We start from the raw sequence: 23,681 nt of genomic DNA on the forward strand, positions 1-23,681 counted from the left end.
GAGCTGAGAGAATTTGCCCTTCTCCTTCTGCCTGGGGTCATGTTATCTCCCACATGCCTCTCTCAGGGCCAGAGCATTCAGGATCTGGTGGGGAAGAAAGACAGAAGGAAGGGAACAGGCAGCAAGGAGAAAGGAGGGGAGGGAGATGAGGCTGGGACTGTGATTCAGGCCTGGCCAGGTTCCAGAAATCTCTGTGCAATCAACCAAAGAAACACATTTGAGAAAACAGAATTGTAAAAGTAACTTTGAAGACTCTGTTGCCATGGGAACAGATCTGTAAATACTTAACTGCAAACATTAAGTGACATGCAGCCGGGATTCTGGCCTGCACAGGGAAGGGATGGTAAATTTCACCCACTCTTTAAATAATCAACTCTGATGTTTTCTCTGTCTCTCCCGGCCTGCTCCCTCCTCCTCCCTTATTCCTACTCCTTCTGCTTCCCACACTCTCCCTGTCCTTGCTCCCACTCCAATTTATCTCCCTCATCCTTCTCCCAATCCCCTCCCTTCAGGGTCCCTCCTATTCCCAGATCCCTCCTCTTTGTTCTCCCAACACTCTGAAGGCCTCCCAGTCTTACAGAGAAGATGGAGCCCAGACCCCGAGGCCTTTGTCAACCCTGGGCCCAATTGGAAGCTAGGGAGATAGGGGGAGGTCCCAATCTGAAGGGGAATACGCCTCTCTCCATCTCAGCCTACAGTCTGATGAGGGAGAGACATAGGGCAGCTACTCTGGGTGGGGTGGAAGGGAAAATCCTACCAGTGAAGCTCTGGCCTCCCAAACACCCTTAAATAGAGAGCAAGATGATAAATTGTCCCCATGCTCCCAGCAGGGGTGTTCTTCATGAAATCTGCCATCTTCTCATGTTAGTGCCCCTTCTGCACATTAGAATCAAACTCCCCTGGGGGTAAATTATCATCATTTAGGCTGGGGAAGTGGAGAAAGGGGAGGTGGGAGCCATTTGCAGGTGCTGGGGGAAAGGGTTTCAGTGCTAAGATTGAAGGCTAGAACCGAGGTTTGCATCATGAGTTTAGGGAGGGAGGGAAGGTAAGACAGAGGAGTGGGTCCTTATCAGAACACCCCTGCACCATATTGATGCCCATAGGACCAAGGGCCGGGATGCAATCCGAAAAGCACAGTACCAGGACCAGGTACAGAACACCTGAAAAGTCTACAGCCATGGCTAGGGGGCAGAGGTCAGAGCACTTTGGTTGCAGCTCATCTTCATGAGCCAGGGCTAGAGAGGGCAGGGTTCAGATGCCTCTAGAATATCTTAAGGGAGGAACTCCCAAAGAAGTCAGTTCCCAAAGAAGGTAAACCAAACCCCAGCCACAGCAATTCTCGAAAGAGTGCTTAGGTATAAGGCAAAGGGCTCACTGTATCCAGCAAATAGGGGAGCAGGATTCATCTGTGACAATAACTCTTCCTAAACTCTTTAAGTGACAGAAAATGCCTTAAAAAGAGCACCCAGAGCCAGGCTGCGTGGGCTCCCATCTCTACTCTGTGACTAAGTTGTGTGGCTTTGGAGAAAGCTTTTCCCCTCTCTAGGCTTCAGTATCCCCATCTGTAAAACGAGGGTATTGGACAAGGTACTTCTAGGTCTTAGAGTGAGGATACCCTAGAATCCTGTCTTAGAATCCTTCTAGCTCTAATATTTTTGTATCAGGGTACTATGAGAAAAACACTGGATTTGAAATTAGATGACCTAAGACAGAACGGTATAGCAGAGAGAATGCTAGACTTGGAGTAAGAAAGACCCAAGTTCAAATCCGGCCTTGTACATTTGGTAGCTGTGCGATCCTGGACAAGTCACTTGAGTGACTTCCCCAAATATGTATCTGAGCCTCAGTTTCCTCATTTGTAGAACAAGAAGGTTGGATTAGGTGGCTGCTTTGGTCCCTGCCAGTTCTAAATCTAAGATTCTATCACTGCATTCAAGTCCTAGCTAGCTCTGCCACTTACTTCTTGTGTGATTTTAGACAAGTCATTCAAACCATCTAGACTTCATTTTTCTAGATGACCTCTAAAGCCCCTCCCAGCTCTAAAGCTATGAGCGTGTTATCTTGGGATTTGTTCTGCCAGGCTCTGTAATAAACTAGGAAAAGGCAGATAGGGGAAGGGCCCTCTACTGTTTCCAGAAAGTGGCTAAGTAGGGAAAGCACGCCCCCTGCTGGATTTTCCTGATGGTGGCTTCAATTGCCTGAGCTCTTGACAGAAGGGGGCCAGGCAAATTCCAGGGCTGACAGAGGACACTGTTGTGCCCAGCCAAGTGGCATGCTGTCACAGAGAGGCTATTAAGGATGCCTGTTTCTCTGGCATCCCATGGAGACAGAACTCAAGGAGCCTTCCAGAAACACCCTGAAAAGTGTAGTGTGGTAGAGAAATCACTGAATTTACAGTCAGAAAACCTAGGTTTGAGTCTTGGCTCTGCTCCTTCCTTCCCTGCCACCTTGGGCAAATCACCATTTCTCTGAGCCTCAGTTTCCTCATCTGTAAAATAAGAGATATGGGCTAGACAAGTCAAGGAAAGAATAAATGAATGGAAGAATGAATGAATGAAAAAAGTGTTAAGTGCTCACTTGAGTCAGCTGGTGGCACAGTGTTGGGCCTGGAGTCAGGAAGTCCTGAGTTCAAATCCAGGCACTTACTAGCTGTGTGACTGGGCAAGTCACTTAGCCTCTGTTTGCTTCAGAGTATAAAATAGGGAAAATAATGGCCTCCCAACTTCCCAGGCTGTTGTGAGAATCAAATAAGATAATATTTGTGAGGGGGAAAAAAGCACGTAGTACAGTGCCTGGCACATAGTAGATGCTATGTAAATGCTTATTCCCTTCCTCAGATATGTACTAGGAATTTCACTAAGTATGGGGATACAAGTATAAAAGTGAATATACTCATTGCCCTTAGAGAGTTTACATGCAAATAGGGGATATAGCTATAGCTATCTATTTACAGATAAATATAGATATATAGATAGGGAAATGGTAGCAAGGGGTGAAGTAGTCTGATTTGGAAGTTTACAAAGTTGGTGAATAGAACCAGAGGGATGTAGATTGTCACACTCTTTCCAGTAACAATGACAATATTGATTTTATTATGGTTCCAAAAGTGGAAAGCGGATGGAGAGGGGGAGAGGAGAAGAGAAAAGAGAAGGGATACTTAAAAAGGGCGCCTGGGGAGTCAAGGTGAGGTGTGGCTAGAGCCATGCAAATGGGCTATCTGAGCTGCTCACCAATCAGAACAGCGACACCCCAGGGCAGGGAATCAAATTGGGAAGACAAGACTCATAAACAGGAAACAGATAAAAGTCCCTTCTAGCTCTCAAATCAGTGATCTATAATCCGGCTCTCCATTCTAGCTGGCAGTGGAAAAAGCATCAAACTTGGAGTCAGGAAGGCCCAAGTTCAAATCCTGCCTCAGACACTTCCTAGCTGTGTGACCCTCACCTAGGTTAATGTGAGGATACAATTAGATGATATAAGAAAAGAGCTTTGCAAACCTTGAAGTACACATATAAAAGTTGTTGTTGTTATTATTATTATTATTATTATCATTATCATCATCATCATCATCATTATCTGGCCTGAAATGGAGGCAGAAGGCTCTTCTCTCCAGCCAAGAGATCAGCCTTCACAAGTTGGTCTCAGTAGACTGTTGCAGGTGGCTGTGGGAGGATGTTTTCTATACTGTTTATGGTGATTCTGTATACTGAGGACACCCCATGGAATGTCAACTGAGGCAAGGTGGGTAGGGAAGGATGAGGGGAAATGTTCTTTTTCCTGTTCATGAGTCATACCTTCCCAATTAGATCATGAACTTCCCCAGGCCAGAGACTCTCTCTTTTCTTGCCCTCTCCCTTCATAGGGCACAATAAATGCTTGCTGGTGTTTCAATCATTCTTTATTCATATGCATATGTGAATAACACACAGCATGAGCATTTATTGTGATATGCCTGGCATCATGTAAGTGCATTCATAGGTATGTCTATGTTTCTGTGTGTGTGGTGGTGTGTGTGTGTGTGTGTGTGTGTGTGTGTGTGTGTCCAAAAGACATCCTAAAATGAGAATGGGGTTAGTAAGGGAGGTCTGCATCAGACTGGATTAGAAGTAGACTTGCCCTTATGTGTGACTTGGTGGTGAAATCACAGGAAAGGTTATGGGGATTTCTTCCACCACCACCACCCCCCAGTTCACATGCTCAAAATCCTAATCCCTTTGGTATAGCCCCTTTTACACTGGTTATGGAAACCAAGTACCTGCAAATAGGAGGTGCCCCTCTAGGAGAACTCAATAGGGCCTGACCATAAAGAACAACAGGTTAAAGGAAACCCTAGGGGTTCGGGTAGGAATTGGAAGACAGCCCCAGAAAGAGATACTAAAGATCAAGAGACCTTTATTTGAAGGTGAGACAGCTCATTTTCCCCTCAGATGAACCAAAGAGAATCTTAACTTGTCAGGGAAGTTGGACCAGAAAACCCTGGGCCAAAAAAGGACTGGCCTTCCAGATTAAAAATAGACTCCTAGATGTGAGGGGTTTCTAAATGTGGTAGGATTCCTGAGTGGAGCACAGCTGGCCTCTCTTTAGCCCTATATCAATGCCCTGAATCGAGGCTGGGCCTGCTCACTGATCAGGCCAGGACCCAAGAAGCTTTTGCTATATCAAGACACTGGACCTGGAAAGGTCTAGCCACTAAAAATTCATTCCAAGGAAGAGGCAATAGGAGCAAAGGAGAGGCACTGTCCACAAGGCCAGAATCTCAGGGAGGTCAGGGTAAAGGTCAGGGGTAAACTGAGGCAGCCTTTCAAAAACTTAGAGTATAAGATAGAGTTGGACTCTTAGGACCAGTCTGCTTGCTGTGTCTGCCAGCTACCAAGAGGCTCAGTCAATTCTGGGAAATGAGATATCTATCAGTCCCATATTTCCTATCATGTAACAATACCACAGCTAGGTGGTGCAGTAGATAAAGTGCCAGGCCTGGAGTCAGGAAAACTCCTCTTCTTGAGTTCAGATCTAACCTCAGACACTTATGTGACCCTGGGCAAGTCACTTAGCCATGTTGGCCTCAGTTTCCTCATCTGTAAAAATGACCTGGAGAAAAAATGGCAAAACATTCCAGTATCTTTGCCAAAAGAACCCCAAATGGAGTCATGAAGAGTCAGACATGACTGAAAACAATTGAACAAAATGATTCCACCAGTTGAGCAAACCCAGGTGCCTTGAATTTAATCTGACTGGTCTTCACTGAGTACCTACTGTGTGCCTAGCCCTTTTCTGGATGTTAGAGGTGAGGGAAAGAGAAGACTTGGTTCCTGTCCACAACAAATTCCCAGTCTATCTGGGGGAATGTTTTGCATTTATGGAACAATCACAGAATAGTTTTGGTGGGATGTTGGTGGTCTGTAGAACCACTCAGAGAACAAACCCAAATGTCATGGTCTCTAATGGGACTAAGTAGGACTGAAACTGGGGCTGAGGCTGAAAGTTCTGAAAGTTCTATTATCATTATCCTTCACAGTTCAAGACCATTTGGACATAACAACCCTCCACCTTTCCAAATCATGCCCATCCTTCAAAAGCTAGCTCAGGTCCTACCTGCCTCATGAGTCTTCCCTAATAACTCCTGTCTACACTGATCTCTTTATTCTCTCACCATACGTTGTCCACATAGTCCAAAGTGTCCCATCTGGCCCTTTATTATTCTCCAAATTGTTCTCTGATTGTTTTGTTTTTGTGAATCCTACCTCCCTGGCTAGACTGGGATACCCCTGAGGGCAGGAACCACATCTTCTTCTCTTGTGTTCTTCATAGCCAAGCCCAGCACAGAGCTCGACACACAGAAGATCTTTAATACATGCCTGTTAGATAGAATCACATTAGCAGCACAAACCCTATTGGCTAAGGCCCTTCCAACAGACTATTATGAGGGCAAAATTTCTGTGTAACTGGGCAAAATTTCTGAAATGCTACCAAAACATAGCAGCTCTCATTCTTGGACATGTCCTATTCATGTATTGAAAGCTCCTCAGAGGTATCAGGCAGCTAGATGTTTCAGGTGCATTCGATGCTAGATTTTGAATCAAGAAGACCAGAGCTCAAATCCTGACTTGGACACTTATTAGCTTCGAGAAAGGACCTGAGGTCCCTTCCAACTGTAAGAACCTCAGTATCTCTTCAGTGCCTGGATGCTAGTAGGCACTCAGTAAATGCTTGTTAAATATTGAACTGTAACATTCTGGAGGGCCAGAGCTAAAAGGGACCATAGTAGTCACCTAATCCAACAGAGGAGGAGACTGAGGCCCAGAGAGCAGAAGAAACTTGCCTAAGGTCACACAGTTAGCTGGTTCTCAAGGCTGCTGAATCTAAAGCCCAGGTGTTTCAACTCTTCAGTGAAAGCACTGCACTTCCTAATGAGCACAGCATCCATCTGTTTCCCACGGTTTGTGGGTGTCTAATTCTGGTTCTTGCCCAGTATGTCTTGGACATTATCCTGAATGTCCTGAGGCTTATACCTCATGATATACCTCATGTTCATCCAGTTATGAACAAAAGACTGGGCTTCTGGGGCAGCTAGGTGGTGAAGCGGATAGAGCACCATCCCTCAAGGCAGGAGGACCTGAGTTCAAATCCAGCCTTAGACCAAACACTTGACACTTACTAGCTGTGTGACCCTGGACAAGTCACTTAACCCCAATTGCCTAAAAATAAAGAAAAGAAAGAAAAGGGAAAAAAAAGACTGGGCTTTTGTTCCACCGCTCCACATCTCAACTCCAGCACACAGGAAAGTACACAGGAAATGCCAACCAATGTTTATTGTTGATGATCATAACATTCTTGATGCTAGTGATGAATCTGAATTTGGGGGCAATAGGGGGAGAAGGGAAAGGAAGGGAATAAGCATTTATATAGTACCTACTATGTGCCAGGCACTATGCTAAGTGCTTTTTACAAATATTATCTCATTTGATTCTCACAACAAACCTGAGAGGTAGGTGTTGTTATTATCCCCATTTTACAGTTGAGGAAACTGAGGCTGACAAAGGTTGAGTGACTTGCCCAGCAACACAAAGGTAATTAAGCATCTGAGGCTGGATTTGAACTTAGATCTCCTGACTCCAGGCCCAGCATTCTATTTATATTGCACCACCAGATGCCTGATGGTTTCCACATAGGTCATGCGCCACTATCTGTAGACTCCAGTTCTGGGTAGAAAACTTTGCATGGCAGGGTCATAGGCATATAGATTTAGGGGTAGGAACAACCACAAAGGTCATCTAGTCAGACCCCCCCCCATTTTATAGATTTAGGAACTGAAGCTAAGGAGGTTCCAAGGACCCACAAAGCAGCATGGGATAGAACTGGGCATGGTGGGATTGGGGTGAGGGTGACCTGACCTGGGTTCAAATCCTACTTCAGGCATTACTAGTTACATGACCTGAGCAAGGCACCAAATTCTCTGTCCTTCAAGTTCCTTGCCTATAAAATGAAGGGGCTGGACCAATGACCTCTAAGAAGCCTTCCCACTCTAAAATCTATGATCCTCTGACTTCAGATTTAGAGCCTCTTTCACCATACCTTGTACGATACATGCAGGTCCTGACCTCCAGGAGCTAAAATTCCAAAGGGAAAAAAAATCTGGTCTCCTATTGCAGATGCAAATCTCAAGAGTCAGTGGGGCTAGAGGGAAAGTAAAGTTGTGGGATGATTTTTTTTCTAGGGATGTTCTCCCCTAGAAAAGAAGAGGGAAGGGGGGGAAAAACCCTACCTTTTTCCATTGAATATTTCCATTTTTTTCCCAGGCTTTCACATCTCCAAATATACCAAACTTGGTTATTTTATGTGCAAATCAAGTTATATAATACATAGTATGTTCGTAAGCTAGCAAAGTAACTAGATCTGTGAAGAGCGATAAAAATAAATATGTCACGTATTTCAATTTTACCCACAATTTCATTTTTAAAGGAATTTTTTTTTTCTGTTTTTCCATTTTCTAATTAGAATTTCTCAGATTTTATACCTGTAGCCTAGGATCAGCCCAGCAAAATTGAGAGGGTTTTTGTCCTATTCCCACAGCTGCCCAGAACCCCCAATGAGGCTCTACCCAAGCTTGGCCTTCCCAAGTAGAGTTCAAGGTTCTAGAATTACTGTTCCCTCTTCCCCTCCATCATCCAAATTCCCAGTCACTCTGGGCACAGCTCTCACTTAGCTGGCAAAGAAAAAAGCAACCTGGTAAATGAATTCTACTGAACTATTCATGGCTGATAATATCTTGATGGTACCCTTCCCAGAGGAATTTACATGTTAAGAAAGGATCCCATAGGACAATGCATAAGGCTAAAGAATGAAGTACTAATGGAGTATTCAAGGCACCTGGGTGGAATGGAGGGGAGTGAGGATGATCTGGACCAAACTCCTAGCTGACTCCTACTTACCTGTATGACACTGGGAAGCCATTTATCCTCTAGGGCCTCTGTTTCCTCATCTGTAAAACAAGAGAGTTGAACAAGATGGTCTCTATAGCTCCTTGCAGCTCTAAATCAATGATGATCTAAAGGACCTGCCTGGTGGTCTTCACCTCGCATCAATGGCTGACTACTCTGTTCATATGAACAAGAGAAAGGGATATTTTTAATTCTCAATCTCCACCCCTTTGTCTTTACCTTCTTGGCATTTGCCCATTTGTCTCTCCTATTTCAGCTCCCTCTTCCTGTTGCTGTCTCATTCACTGATTCTGATTTCAGGCTAATGCCCACTAGAACAAAATGTTCTTGGTGAACTCCTGAATCCTTGATCCTGGCTAGGAAAGGCACATAAGGCTATCAGGAACTTTGGAGGAGGCAAGGGAATTAGTACAGAGGGGGAGAGCTGGACACATGATCATGCAGCGGATCAGCTCAGCCTCAGGTCTTCTTCCTCACTGAACCTGAAAGATCCTAAGAGATCTCAGAGCCTGAATCTAAACTTGCCCAAGAATCCCATCTACAATAAATCCAACAAGTCATCAGAGGGATTTTATGTAGCACAGTAGAGAGGGCATTGGACATTAAAGACAGAGGACTTGAGTTCGAACCTCAGCTATACCAAGTGTGACCTTAGGAAAATCATTTAACCTTTGTGTCCTTCCCCATTACCTCATCTACAAAAATAAAGGGTTAAGCTAGATAACTGCTTGTGTCTTTTCCAGATCTAGATCTAGAAACCTCTTAAGGTATCTCAGAGGACCTCCTCTGGTTTGATGAGTCCCTCTCCTGTGCTCATTCCATCCAGTTGACTCATTCATCATCATTCACTAGGTACTTGCCAGGTACTCAGTCTGTGCTAGACTGGGCTGTAGAGAAGAGGAGAGAAAGGGAAATTATCTTTGCCTGTTTGGGAGCTCCCAGTCTAGATGAGAAGATAAGACTAATACCTCTAAAACAATCTGAGACAAATATAGGGCAGTGTGTGATTAAGAACAAAGTTGTATGGTTCACAAGGTATTGTAAAGGATCAAAAGAAGGAGAGAACAGTGTGATCTGAAGGAGGCAGACTTGAGATGGATCCTAAATGATAACTAGGATTTAGATCATAGGATTTTAGAGCTGAGCCAGATTTTTAATCTGGTCCAACCCCCTCATTTTTTCAATGAGGAAACTGAGGCCCAGAGACTTTAAGTGACTTGCTCAAGTTGGTTAATGGCCAAAGTGGGACCAAAACCTAGGCATTTTGATGCACGGCCCATTGGTCTTTCTACTACATCATAACTAAACAGAGAGTAAGAGCTGAATATTTGAGGGAGGGAGAATGAAATGAATAAAGGTATAAAGGCAGAAATGAATTAGCTTGGCTAGAGTGGAAAGTCCACATTGAAAAAAAGAGGGTAGGCTAGGTTTGAAAAGGAAGATGGGGCTTGGAGAACATTTTAACATGTTTATTATAACTGTCATTATTATAGCACATGTTTCACAAAACTCTTTCATATTCACTCTCTAAATCAATCCTCACACTATTCCCTTTAGGTGGACAGAATGGGGGTAAGTATCCCCATTTTAGAGAAAAACTGAGGCTCAGAGAAATTAAGTGACTTACCAAAGACCATTCAATATGTCAGTGGCATCATTTGAAAACAGAACCTAGACTTCCCAAACCAGTTTCCACTACACTATTCAGTTCAACTCAACAAACATATATTAAGAACCTACAATGTACAAGGCACATTGAAGAAAATAACAAATATAGAAAGATGAAAAATAACATAGCTCCTGCCCTCAAAGACTGCAATCTACTTGGGGTACAGGAGTAGCATAGGTCACATATACAAATAAGTATAAGTAGAATTAATAGAGGCAAAGACAGGGATCCAGACAAATTCTTCAGGAAAATTGGTGGTGGGCTGGGGAGAAATTCTTTTTAATTGGATCAGGGAAGACTTCATGAAGAAGGTGGCACCAGAACAGAGCCTTGAACGGTAAGGATTCAAACAAATAGAGATGAGGAAGAAGTGCTTTTATAGTTCCTGAGAGGGGCCTGGATGAATGACAGTGGTGGAAAAGGGCAGGATAATATCAGAGAGTCCAGCTTGTCTGTAGCAAAGACTGAATAAGGAAAACAACACAAAAATGAGGCAGAAAGGCAGGTTAGAGCCGAGTTTGGAAGGACTTCAAGTGCCAGGCTGAGTTTGTGTTTTATCCTATAGGCAGCAGGGAGACAGTGATGGGCTTTGTCTTGGTTTATTTAGCAAAGGAGTGGCATTGTTAGACTTGTGAATGACAATGATTATTTTTGTAGCAGTGTGAAGAATAGACTGAAGAAGGAAGAAACTAGGGGCATCGAGACCAGTTAGGAAGCTCTGACCACAAACCATGCAAGAGGTGAAGAGAGCATGAATTAGTCTAGTGGTAGTGTGAGTAGAATGAATAAATGAGTGAAAAGGCATTTATTAAGCATTTCATACACATGCCAAGCACTGTGCTAAGCTGGGGGTGGGGGGCCAAGGGGGGGTTACAAATACAGAAGTAGAAATAGTCTGTGCCCTCAAGGAACTCAGAGTCTATGGAGGCAACATATATAAGGGGACAAAACACATACAGGCTAATGGTCAGTATTTTAATTTGGAAAATTACAGGGATGATAAGTGGAGTCATAGAAGAGTAGATTGACAGACACTTTCCAGTAACAATGACAGTAATGATCTGGTTATGGTTCCAGAACTGGAAAGGGAATAGGGTAGGGTGTACACTGGATAATAAAGAGGCTGGTGAAAAAGGAAGATGGGTGTAAGGTAGAACATAGCTAAGGCTGTCTAGATACAGAAGACATTCGCCTGAGGGTGCAGGGGCTGAGAGACTGTCAAGAAAAGAAAAGAGGCAAACAAGAGATGAGAAACATTGTAAAGGAAGAATTAACAAGATTTGGTGCCTGATTGGTCAAAGGAGCAGGAAGAGTTAAAAGAACTACAAACTTTCAAGCCTGGGTAACTGGAAAGAAGTAAGGAATAAGCACATATTAAGTGCCTACTATGTGCCAGACATGGTGCTAAGTGCTTCACAAATATTACCTCATTTGATCCTCAAAACAACCCTGTCAGGTAGGTGCTATTTTTATAATACTCATTTTACAGTTGAGGAAACTGAGGCAAGACAGAGATTAAGTGACTTTCCCAGGGTCACAGAGTTAAGTGTACAAAGCTAGATTTGAACTCAAGGTTTCCTGACTCCAGCCCTAGTGCTCTACCCACCATACCACCTAGCTGCCATGAATGAAGTGGTGCAGGGGAGAAAGTCCTATGTGGGCACAAATAGAGAAGCTGGAAAGAAGGGCATGTTGATGAGGAAAGCTGATGAATTCATTTTAGGATGTACAAGGATAGAACTAAGAGGACACGAACAGCAGGCAGTTAATGATGCAAGACCGAGGCTCTTGGGAGATATTGTAAATACATATAGAGATTTGGGAGCCATCTACATAGAGGTGATCATTGAAGCCATGGGAGTGGATGAGATCATCAAAGAAACATGGGGAGAGATAAAGAAGGAAGAAGCCTGAGGACAAAGGCTGGATGAACACCAACATTTGGGAGGTCAAATAAGGATGAGGAGCCAGCAAAAGAGCCTGAGAAGCAGTCATATATTTGTAGTTTATGGAGTATAAATGTGTGTACACACACCAACACACTCATTCATATCCACCATATATAGTATATGTAGTATATATACCATGTATCATATATGGAGTATATATGCCATATATAATTATATGTGTGTGTGTGTGTGTGTGTATATGTGTGTATATATATATATATATATATATATATATATATATATATATATATATATACCATATAGTATGGAGAATTAAACTAATGACATAAACGAGGACAGCCCAGCCCACCCATCCCCAAATTGTGAATAGTTTTTAAAAAATGGGAATGCTAAAACTGTTTATGCTTGTGCGTTGAGTGTGTGAGGAAAGAAAGAAGTGTCTTCTTGGGTGCTGTCTTGCGTCTAAGAGGGAGTGGTTAAAAACTTGCTAATTTCTAACATTCAATGAGTTAGCAAGTTACCAGCTAGAGGAGTGGGGTTTAGCAGGTTTCAAAGCAATGCTTTTCCAGAGAGTCATCATCCCAGGAGCTGCATGAACAGAAGCAGAAACAGGTAGGTGGGGGTGGGGGAAGGGGGTGGCTAAGCAGGGTGACTGGTTCATCTAGATAGAAAGGAACTCAGAAGACAAGGGAACAGTTGCAGTGACCTGCAGGGTAGGGGCTATGTTTATGCTCCCACCAGAGACAGTCACCAATTAACCATGCAAATAAAAAAGTCTCTTGGCTGAGGGGGAAAGTGAATGCATGTGAAGCCCACCTCTCTACTTCTGATAAACCTGATTTATCAGAAAGGTTGTTATCAGAAAGACTTTGGGTGGGAAAGAAAAATATTCAGAGGGAGTGAAAGTGGGTGATGTGCACTGGAGGGAAATGAAGGAGAAAACACAGTGCAACTAAGCTCCTCTTGGAAAGGGTGATTCTAGACATTCTGAAGAAGAAACGTCTTAAAACTCTCAAGAGGATTCACAGGCACCGGTAAGTGGGTGGAATCCTGTGACCTCACTCACAAAGAAGAGATGTATCCCTGTAATTGCTGATTCCCCGAAGAAGGGCACACAGGTATGTAAACCTGACATGTTAATCAGGATGTGTGCTGTCTTCCCAGACGATGTATCCATGAGATGGTGGAGAGAATCCTTCATCACTGTCCACTTCTGTTGATGCACATGGGAATAAATGATGCCATCACAAAAAAAGAAAAGAAAACAAATTTGAACTGCATCTCTAGATACTTTGAAGTTTTGGTTAGCAAACAAAAGTCTGGGGGACACAGCAATATGAAGGATGGCCTGGAGAGGGCAAATATTTTATGGTGTAGTGGAAAGACCACTAGAGCTGGAGTTATGACACATGGGTTCAAGTCCTGGACCTGCCACATGCTGAGTGACCTTGGGCAATTCACTTCCTGTCTCTTGGCCTCAACTTCCTCATCTGTCAAATGAGGGGGTTGAACTAGATGATCTCTAAGGTCCCTTACAGTTCTAAGATTCTGTGACTCATCTCTTCTTTCATTTGAAGGTCATGACTATGGACGTGAAAGGAGGACGAGGGAAGTAAATAGCTGGCTATATAGATGGTGTCAAAGAACAGGATTTGTTTTTCTGGATCATTGCCATGGAAACCAGAAAGGTGAGCTCCTGGCAATAACTAATAATAATTAATAATAATAATAATAACAGCTCACATTTATAGTGTTTGAAGGTTTGCAAAGCACTTTCCTCCCAACAGCAAGTGTGATTGTCCCTATTTTACAGATGAGGAAACTGAGGCTCAAAAAGGGTAAATGACTTGCTCAGGGCTGCACAGCTAATAAGTATCAGAGCTGGGACTCAAATCCAGGGCTCCTGACTCTGAAACCAATGTTCTTTCTATTACACCATGCTGCCTGTCTGGTAAGAGGCAGAGAACACCACATGAGGACTGGAGAGTATGTGGCTGGTGCACAGCTCTAAGACCTACCAAACATTAAGCAGTCATTAAGCAGAAATTTGAGTGGGAGGGAGAAAAAGGTCCAGACAAAGCTGTAAAACTGGATATTATGCAGAAGAACATGTGTGATGTAGAAAGAAGCAGTATAGCAGAGGTGGTGCTCGGTTCTTGGAGGAATGTAACAAAGAAGCTAGTTTGGAAATAATGTTCACGTTCTAAGATGTCTATATACCAAGGCACAGAGTATGGGTTACAAAGTCAATAAGAAATTTTAACATAACATGGTAAGTATAATCTCATGAGACTTGGTGTATAGAGTGTGGCAATGGGAGAATGGAAAGAGATGCCTTACTCAAAAAGCAACAGATCTGACTGTAGTCGGGATGGGTGGGGGTAGCACTGCATCTCAAGAAGGCATGGAAATCCATCAATCTGACATAGGGAGTGTGGTTAGAGAATTTGGATAGGGATAAAAAGAGAAGTAAAAGAGAAAGGATATCATTGTGGGAGTATACTGTAGACTACCAAGCCAAATGGAGACAATTGAAGATGCTTTTCTATAAAAGAGTTCCCTGTTATGGAAACTCCCTCCACTGAACACATCAGCAGCTTCTCTGTCACTTCTAATTGCATCATGCTCTGAGAGGTTCTAATTTGCTAACAATCACACAGTATGTTTTAGTGGCAGGACTTGAACCCAGGTCTTATTGCCTCCAAGGCCAAGCCTTTAGCCATGATGCCAGGCTGTCTCTTCTCCAACCTAGATTATAAATCTAGTCCATATTAATAATGGGGGTTTCAACTCTCCTGACATCTGCTAGAAGTTCCATTAGACTGAAATGGTAACTTTTTTACTTGTCTTGCTAACACTTCGATCTCTAAGAAAAGCCATTAGTGATATGGAAGGCATGGAAACTTATGGAGATTGGGACCATGCCATTTTAGAGTTCATAAGAGCTAAGAAAGGAAAGACATATACCAGGCATAATCAGACATGTTCTCTAGATTTGAGAATAACAGCTTTCAACAATAAAATGTAAACTCCTTAGGGCCAGAATTTGTTTGGTCTTCTGTTTGTATCCCTAAGGTCTAGCACAGTAATTGACACTTTATTTTTATTTTTTGGCTGGACTTCTGTTTTCATTAGTAAAGGGTACTCTGGGTAAAGAAATTCCCTCTGTCAAGGCAGTCAGCACTTATTCTGCCGTTATAGTCTTAGAGATAGCCTTGGGTGCGAAGAAGTTAAACTACTTGCCCAAGGTCATACAGCTTGTATGAGTCAGAAGTAGAACTCAAATGCAGGTCATCTCGGGGCTCTAAAGCCAGCCCCAATCCATTAAGCTATGCTGCCTCTCATCTGTAATAGATTACGTACTTGATAAATGCTTGTTGAATGAATACTGGATAATCAAGTTCAGATGCAAGATAGGTAGGGGTTTATGACCAAAAACTCTAAAAGGGATATGGGTTCAATTCAATTTGAGTCTTAGAGTCATACATAGAGCTCAAGCTAGAAGGGGTGCAAAAGACACTAAGTGCTTTCCATGTTCAAGGCCACAAAAATCAAGATTTATAATCCTTGTTCTCCAGGAGTTTACAGTCTAGTAGGGGAATAAAACACATAACTGAAAAATTATTACACAAATGTTATAGCTGGGTTTTTCAAACATAACCCTATGATGACAGGGAAGAATCTCAGTCAATCACAATATTAGATATGTAGCCTCGTTGTATTTGACTTGTCTTGTCATCACACACTAGCCCTTCATGGTAAATGGACCCAGTTCTTGGGGGTGGGGCAGACAGTAAGCCTCTTCTTCTTCCTCCCTTTCCCCTAGAAGATAACACAATTACACCTCCAGTCTGCTTTTTCACTGGCCAGTGAATTGGCTACGACACAAAGTAAAACACCCATATGAAGAAATCTCTATGAGAGACCTAGAAAATGCAGCAGGACCCTTCCTGAGACCTAGGAAACTTACTTGAAACTGAACCTCTCTCTCTGCCAATAGCCAGATCAACCCAAGCATAATAGGACCAACCTTACAATCCGTCAGTAGTGGTCATTATACTTTCTCTTCAAACATCTCAGCTAAAAACTCTCCCCATACAGTAATAGCGGGACTAATTATTAGTTAAACTACTAATTTCACTTGTACCCGAACTGGTTGTGCTAACATGCAAGAGTGAGATAATTGTATAGAATAGGTCAAACAGAAAGACATTTGGAATGGCCTTCTGGTGGCACCTGACCTATACCTCACCTCAAAGGCAAGAGAAAATTCTAATTTCCAGAGTGATGGTAACAGTGCATCCCCAGCATGGGCAATAGCCTGGCAAAAGCACAGAGGCAAGAGATTACATCATGAAATTAAGGGAATGGTTAGCAGGAATACTGAATGTATGAAGAAGAAGAGTGTGAAATAAGGCCCATGAGGAATGGGAGTCTCTAAAAAAGAAGGGAGAAGCATCTAATGAATGTTCTATAACTGCACAGAGAATCTTAGATGAACTCATGTTTTTAAAAAGACATACATGAAAAATGAAAGAAAAGTCATATGACGAAGAAAGAATACAAAAGAGTGATATGAACATATAAGAACAATCAGGAAGCCCAGAATGAACTGAAACCTGTGAAACATGTTAAGAAAATAAAACAGGCACATACATACATGCAAATATATACATATACTATAGACACACACACCTACATGCACAGCAAGTTGATGAACAAGGAAGGGGAAGGCCCACTGACTGGGGCAAATGGTGTAATGCTAACCAGTGATAAAAGAGAAGTACTTGACCCCATTTCTTCCATCTTCTTGATCAGGTAGATGGATGTTCAAACCAGAAAACAGCAAGTCAAACACCCTAGAAGGAGATTTGATGCCCAAGATAGATGGAGAGATAAGGGAGCACCTAATTACTTTGAATATTAAACTATCCAGACCCAACCAAATTGTTACTGATGGTGCTGAATGAAAAGGGAGCAACAGTGAAGTGGAAAGACCTGAACTGATAATCAGGAGATTTAGATTCTAGAGATGGTTCTGCCACTAACTAGCTAGAGGATTTGAAGCAAGTCATTGGATCTTTCTATGCCCCAGTTACTTCATATGTAAAATGAAGGGGTTGAACAAGGTAACCTTACATTCCATCCAGCTCCAGCATACCAGGAACAGGCAGATATGATCACAGGGCAATTGTTGATAATTTTTGCAAGAAAAAAAAAAAGCAAGAGGCCAGCAATGGACCAAAGGAAAGAGAACAATGATAAATACCAGAAACCAGAAACCAGTCAGCTAGATTTCAATCCCCTACAAAATTCTAGAACAAGGAATTAAACAGATGATTTGTGAACTTTCAGAAAGAGAAAGCAGATCGCTAGGAACCAGTACACGTTCACTGAGAGCAAGGCATTCCAAAGTAACTTCATTTCCTTTTTTTTTAAACAAGATTATTAGATTGATAAATCATGGAATTGCAATAAATATAGCTTGTCTGGATTTGACAAAGAATCTTGTAATATCTTTGTGGACAAAATAAAGACATGTGGGGTCCAATTTAGATGGATTCTCAGCTGGTTGAATTAAACCCAAAGAGTAATAATGAATGTATCACTATCGACCCAGAGAGAACTCTAGTAGCAATACCACAGGGCCCTGTCCTTAGCCCTGTCCTTTTCAACATTCCTATCAGTGCCTTGGATAAAGACATAGAAAATATGCTTATCGAATTTGCAGAAGACATGAAGCTAGGAGGAATGGTTAATATGATAGATGTTAGGATAAAGATTCAAAATGCTCTCAACAGGCCGGAACACTGTCTGAAACCAACACAATGAAATTTAACAGGGATAAATTCAGAAGGCTGCACATAGGCTCTGCAAGGGGGAAACCCTGGCATCTACTATCACAATTCATAATCTCTGCCTCTCCTGAGCCTAAATTCCTACCTTTCTAACAGCCCCCAGGTCACACAGCTTAGTTCCAGGTGTTGAAGAAGCTGTGGCTGTTGCCACTACTATGTCTAACTATGATGGGTGTCCCTGATTCCTCTTGTTCTCTTGGGCTAAGTAGCGATTTTTGTCCTACTTAATTCTGCCAGGATGAAGTTCAGATTTTTTTTTTTAGTTATTAAAGGAGCTTTTCTTTTTTACTAAAGGGAAAAAATAAGATAGTATTAATTACATAAGCATAGAATGAATATGTTTTATCCTAAAATCACTACAGATTGGCTAGGTTTATGGGACACTTGCTCCTGTCTCTATTCCTCTCCTCTACTCCCCAAGGAATCCTCAGTGAGGAAGCCTATCTGTAACCCAAAGATTTTTCTCCTGCCCTGAAGGGCACCTTGCACCAATGTCCTAATAACCTTCTTGACTTTTTTGAAAGTCTCAGTAGTTCCTGATTCTGTCAATCTTGTGCAGTCCCTGACACCTCTCTCTCTCCTCTCTCTCTCTCTCTCTCTCTCTCTCTCTCTCTCTCTCTCTCACCCCTTCACTCTCTCTCCTCTCTCTCTTCTCTCTTCTCTCTCTCTCTCACACTTCTCTCTCTCTCTCACCCCTTCTCTCTCTCTCTTCTCTCTCTCTCTCTCTCTCTCTCTCTCTCTCTCTCTCTCTCTCTCTCTCTCTCTCTCTCTCCTCATAGTACCTCTCCTTATGTCTGGGGTAGTCTGCTTAAAGTATATATGCTAGTCAGCCAACAAGGCTGAGCTTGCCCTGAGGTAGAATTCAACTTCTTCTTGCATTGTAAAGGCAAGTGTCTACATGGCCTTGTTGAGCCCCTGCCGTTTCCTGAACTCTATCTGAATTATATGTCCTTATGTGTGATTCTTTTCTCAAATTGCCAAGAGCAGCCCGCTTTCTCTCCCTATTTCAAAGCACCATGTTACAGGTCGCACTAATATCCCTTTTCCTGTCCGTGGGACACCTTCAGCAATCGGTGTATTTGCAGAGTAGAGATGACTGGCAAACCTAAGTCAAATGAGTAATCATGTCTATTCCACTCCAAACTATCAACTCCATTTACTTCTCCAAGTCTTCATTGATGACTCATGATTCCCATGTCCTCCAGGGTAGCAGTCTTCCAGGATTCTATCATTACAATTTCACCATAGAAAAAATACTCTCACATGCAGTAATAAATGGCTGTTAATATTAGGAATAATAAGTAATAATAGGCAAGTCTTTTTTGACAATTGCAATACACAAATGGATTAATATGAATATTCCTCCCTATGATACAGATCATACCCCACCCTTGTCTTCCCATTTTGTGTGACTCTTGTCCATAGCCTCCCATAAGTTTGCCACAGGAGGTCCACTCAATTTCTTGGGGCCCTTCATTCTGCCACGTGGCCAGCCCATCTACATTTTTTTGTCTTATATTCCTGTGGTGACATTTTTTGCACTACTTTTCCTATGTATATATTTATATAGTATGTTTGCATATATACATACCTATTTGGATGCATGTGTGTATGTATGTGTGCATGTGTATATGCGCGCACACATACACACATACAATGTGTGCTGCCCTCAGTTGGCATATCTCTGCTTGAAAAGCAGATCAATATTTGCTGATTAAGGAAGTTTTTAGGCTGTTCTGTTCTCTCTTGTCTGTCAATTGATTTACATAAGTTAAACTTCCATATAAAATTATTATAATCAGTATGAAACTCCTTTCTTCTGTCCATTTCTTTTTTCCTTTTCTTCCTTCCTTTCTTTCTTTTTTTTGTATTGATAGCTTGTTTAAATATATCATATGGAGTTGTTTTAATTGAATTACATATCTTCTCATGATGATTCTGTCTTCTGATTCAGTTTCAATTTTGATCTTTACTCTGATAAGTCTGTGGCCTGATTATAAACAGACAGCGTATTCAGGAAAAAGTCTCACATCAATAACAAGTCATTTCCAATCTGATAGAATATAATCAATTTCATTTTTTTTGTGATGTTATCTGGCACTCTCCATGTCTAGAACTGTCTGATTCTTTTCTCAAAGAAAGTATTAAAGATTTATATGAATGAAATTTCTATATAATCTCTAAGTCTGGTCCCTCTCACTCTTTACTCTGAACAATATTTTCATATATATACATACATACATATATATATATATATATATATATATATATATATGCATATGTATATAGTCTCTGACACATACTAATTGTATTTCTCTGGCAAGTCACTTAACCATTCAATGATCTAGGACAAATTGCTGAGAACACATGGATCTTTATTGGTAAAAGGAATTTCCTTACGTGGAAGTTCCCCATACCAGTTTCCATCCCTATCCCTGTATTTTCTGACCTTGCAAAATCACCTTTACATTGAAGTAACAAAGTATCTATCCATAGAACTTCTTTAAATCATCATCATCCTTTGAGGGGAAAAAATGTTGGTGACTAAACTGCAATTACTTGCATGGTGGTCTTTTTGCAAATATCTGTTATAAGTAATGCAGATTTAGCTGAATATAAGGAAAAACATCCCCAAAACTGCAGTTGTCCCAAAAGGTACTAAACTGTCTCAGAAGGCAGTGGTGGAGGATAGACATCTACTTAGAGGTTTGATGTAGAGAATATTCCTGTTCAGGGTTGTATAGGAATAAATAGGCTTTGAAGTCTCGTCCATCTCCAAGATTCTATGATTCTGTGCATTTGGCAGCAGTTCATGTGGGGAAAAACAAGAACAAAAAACCTCAGGGTTTTAGTGAACTATAAACAACTAGACTATAAGCTCCACAAGGACAAGGTACCTAATAAGTGTTTACCATTAACTTTTGCTTATTAAATTGATAGGAGCCAGCAGTTTAATAATTATAGATAGAAAGAAAGAAGGGGGGAAGGGGGGGAGGGGGGGAGAGAGGGAAAGAGAGAGAGAGAGAGAGAGAGAGAGAGAGAGAGGAGAGAGAGAGAGAGAGAGAAGGAAGCAGGAAGGAAGGAAGGAAGGAAGGGAAGGAAGGAAGGAAGAAGGAAGGAAGGAAGAAGGAAGGAAGGAAAGAAGGAAGGAAGGAAAAAAGAAAGAAGAAAGAAAGAAAGAAAGAAAGAAAGAAAGAAAGAAAGAAAGAAAGAAAGAAAGAAAGAAAGAAAGAAAGAAAGAAAGAAAGAAAGAAAGAAAGAAAAAAGAAAAAGAAAAAGTAATATAATCTTAAGCTATATCATTAGAAGGATAGTGTCCAGAGTCAGGTGGAATTTCATCCAGTAATGATCAGAGAAAGAAGACAAGACAAGGTGGTTGGCAGTTCTCTGATGACAGATACCAAGGCAGATGTTTGTTAACCTGATAGAAAGGACTGTGACATCTGCTATCTTCATGGAGGTATACATTCTGGACCTGATGGAGAGCCCCTAAAGAACTGTCAAAATTGATGACCACTCCCCACTTCTTATGATTCATATAGGAAGCAAAGATATTGCCAGAAGGAACATAGAAATTTTTGGCAAGGATTATGAGGTCCTGAACAAAAATCTGAAGACCTTGAGCATCCAGGTGGTGTTTTTATCACAACTGCCAATTGAAGCTAGGTTATTCATAAGAGAAAGTCAGACTGGAAAAATAAATGACTGGTGGTAAGAAGGTGGTGTCTGAGGATAGAATTTGGATTCTTGTACCACAACTCAAAATATTGGAATAAGAGCTGGTAAATACACACACACATATGTAGCTGGAAGATTAGATTGAAGCACTTCCTATGAAACAGAATCTCTTCTAGTGAAGCATGCTCTGGTCGCTTGCTAAAGAATATGTATCACCAGAGGCTCTTGCTTCATCCCTTGATTCCCCATGATGACAGTGGGAGAGGGAAAGGGAGATAAATACTATATCAAAGATGATTGACATCTGAGCTAGGAAGAGCTGCTCCCTCCCCTTTGCAGAACTAAGGAACCAAGTGTTGAAAGTACCAAGGGACCAAGTATTCCAATCCCAAACCCTGCTACACATATTTGCCTAGTCTTGCAAATCTAATCAAGGGAGCTTTAAATTTAAAAGAGAGGAGGACAGAGAAAACTGCACATAGATTTGATAAGCCTGGTATTACACAGAATAAGAGGTACAACATAGGAAGAAGAATAGCAGAAGAAGGAAAAAGGGACTTGCCTAAGGAGACCAATATGGATACACATGGAACTTAGCAAACAACTCAGATTTTTAAAAGGCATAAAGAGAAGATGAAAGGACAAGTAACTGATGATGAATACAAAAAAAGCCTTGTTCTGTAACTAGGACTAAAAAATAAATAATTATATATTATATAAGGAATATAAATAAATATATAAATAATGATATATCATATAAATATATTAACACATAATTAATTATAGTCATAATTAATTATATTATAGTCATGTTACATTACATAATATAATTAATACTATTATTGATTAATTAAGCAGAATAAATTTAGGCTATCAATGGACGCTAAATACATCCATGCATAGGAGGGAGGTGGTTAAAGCAATGTTGGGGATGAGAGAGATGGTAAAAGGTACAGGACCACTGCTCTGGATAGATGGGATGATGATAATGGACAACAGAAAGAAAGCTGTATTTCTTAATTTATTTAGATTATGTTTTCTCTTTTAAATAAATACGTGACTTTTGAACTTTAAAAAAGAAAATAAAAAATGGTTAACAGGTAGCAAAAACTAAGGATAAGTGACTGGATATCAAGCTGCCCTCAATGAATTTAAATCAATAGTACTAGTGCCCGAGGGGACTAAAGAGAAATAGGAAATGTTATGGCTGAGCTGCTGGTGGTTATCTTTGGAGAACTGGATAGTTACTGGAAAAAAGCACCTGTCCAATGGCCAAAAAAAAAAAACAGGAAAACAGTGCGGTCTGCAGGCAGATCAATGAGCTTAACTTTGTCTATTCCTGGAAAAAAAAAATCTAGAACCCATTATTAAGAGGATAATTTGCCAACACTTAAAAAACAAAGTCGTGATAACTAAAGGCTTCACAGGTCACACAGCATTGGGAGGTAGTTCAGGGAAATGACATCAACATAATAGATTTAGATTTCAGCATTTGACAAAAGCCTTCTGCCCTACACTTGGATATAGTCTGTAGAGATGGTGGCTAAACGATAGGACAGTTAGGTGAATTTAGAAAAGATGGAATGAAAGTAGTCATTAATGGGTCCAAGTCAATTTAATACTTTAAAAAAAAAAGTCTTGCTTTAACCCTTCCAGGAATTCTGGGACTCATGTTTGAGTTGCATTTTTTTCTTTCAACCTTTGTTTGTTGATGTCTTTGAGACATTTTTTTTCCGGGTTTGAGTCTTAAGCTTCCCTGTCACCAAAACAGCGCTTTACGTGGATTCTTCTTGTTTTCTCATTCTTCCAGCCTCCTTCTTGAGTCTGGACTTTGCATTAGTCCTGGGCTCTGGGTACTTCTAGGGAAAATGTCTGGCCTGGGCTTGTGTCCTCTTTCATCCTTCTGCTGCTTTCACAGTTCAAGCTGGGGGGCCTATAAGCTTTCAGAGCTCCTCAAATTGTTTGATCTGAAGTGATATCTGCTCACTACCCTGCAGGTATGAGCTCTGGAAATTCCTGACCCAGGTTTGGGTCTGTGGGTTTGTCTCTGGTTGGGGAGTTTTAGTAGACTGCTGCTAGATTCAGGGGCTGTTAGCCTGCCGGGAGGTGCTACAGGTTCAGAGTGCCT

The 23,681-nt window shown here is 41.5% G+C and overlaps 1 protein-coding gene across 21 annotated transcripts in view; it reads left to right on the plus strand.

The window, feature by feature from the left end:
• CELF4 (CUGBP Elav-like family member 4) overlaps positions 1–23,681 on the plus strand; it is a 583,999-nt gene that overhangs the window by 464,898 nt on the left and 95,420 nt on the right. For 10 of the 21 annotated variants that reach the window (XM_078153279.1, XM_020985716.2, XM_020985719.2 and 7 more), the window contains exon 4: positions 13,595–13,705. The exons of the other annotated variants lie outside the window; for them this stretch is intronic. In XM_078153279.1, the coding sequence (XP_078009405.1) occupies positions 13,595–13,705 (111 nt within the window). The remainder of the gene's footprint in view (positions 1–13,594; positions 13,706–23,681) is intronic. 21 annotated transcript variants of the gene reach the window in all.

The sequence above is a fragment of the Phascolarctos cinereus genome, unplaced genomic scaffold (genome assembly GCF_003287225.1).
Source record: "Phascolarctos cinereus isolate Bilbo 61053 unplaced genomic scaffold, phaCin_HiC Scaffold_4;HRSCAF=312, whole genome shotgun sequence".
In the NCBI taxonomy this organism is placed as follows: domain Eukaryota; kingdom Metazoa; phylum Chordata; class Mammalia; order Diprotodontia; family Phascolarctidae; genus Phascolarctos; species Phascolarctos cinereus.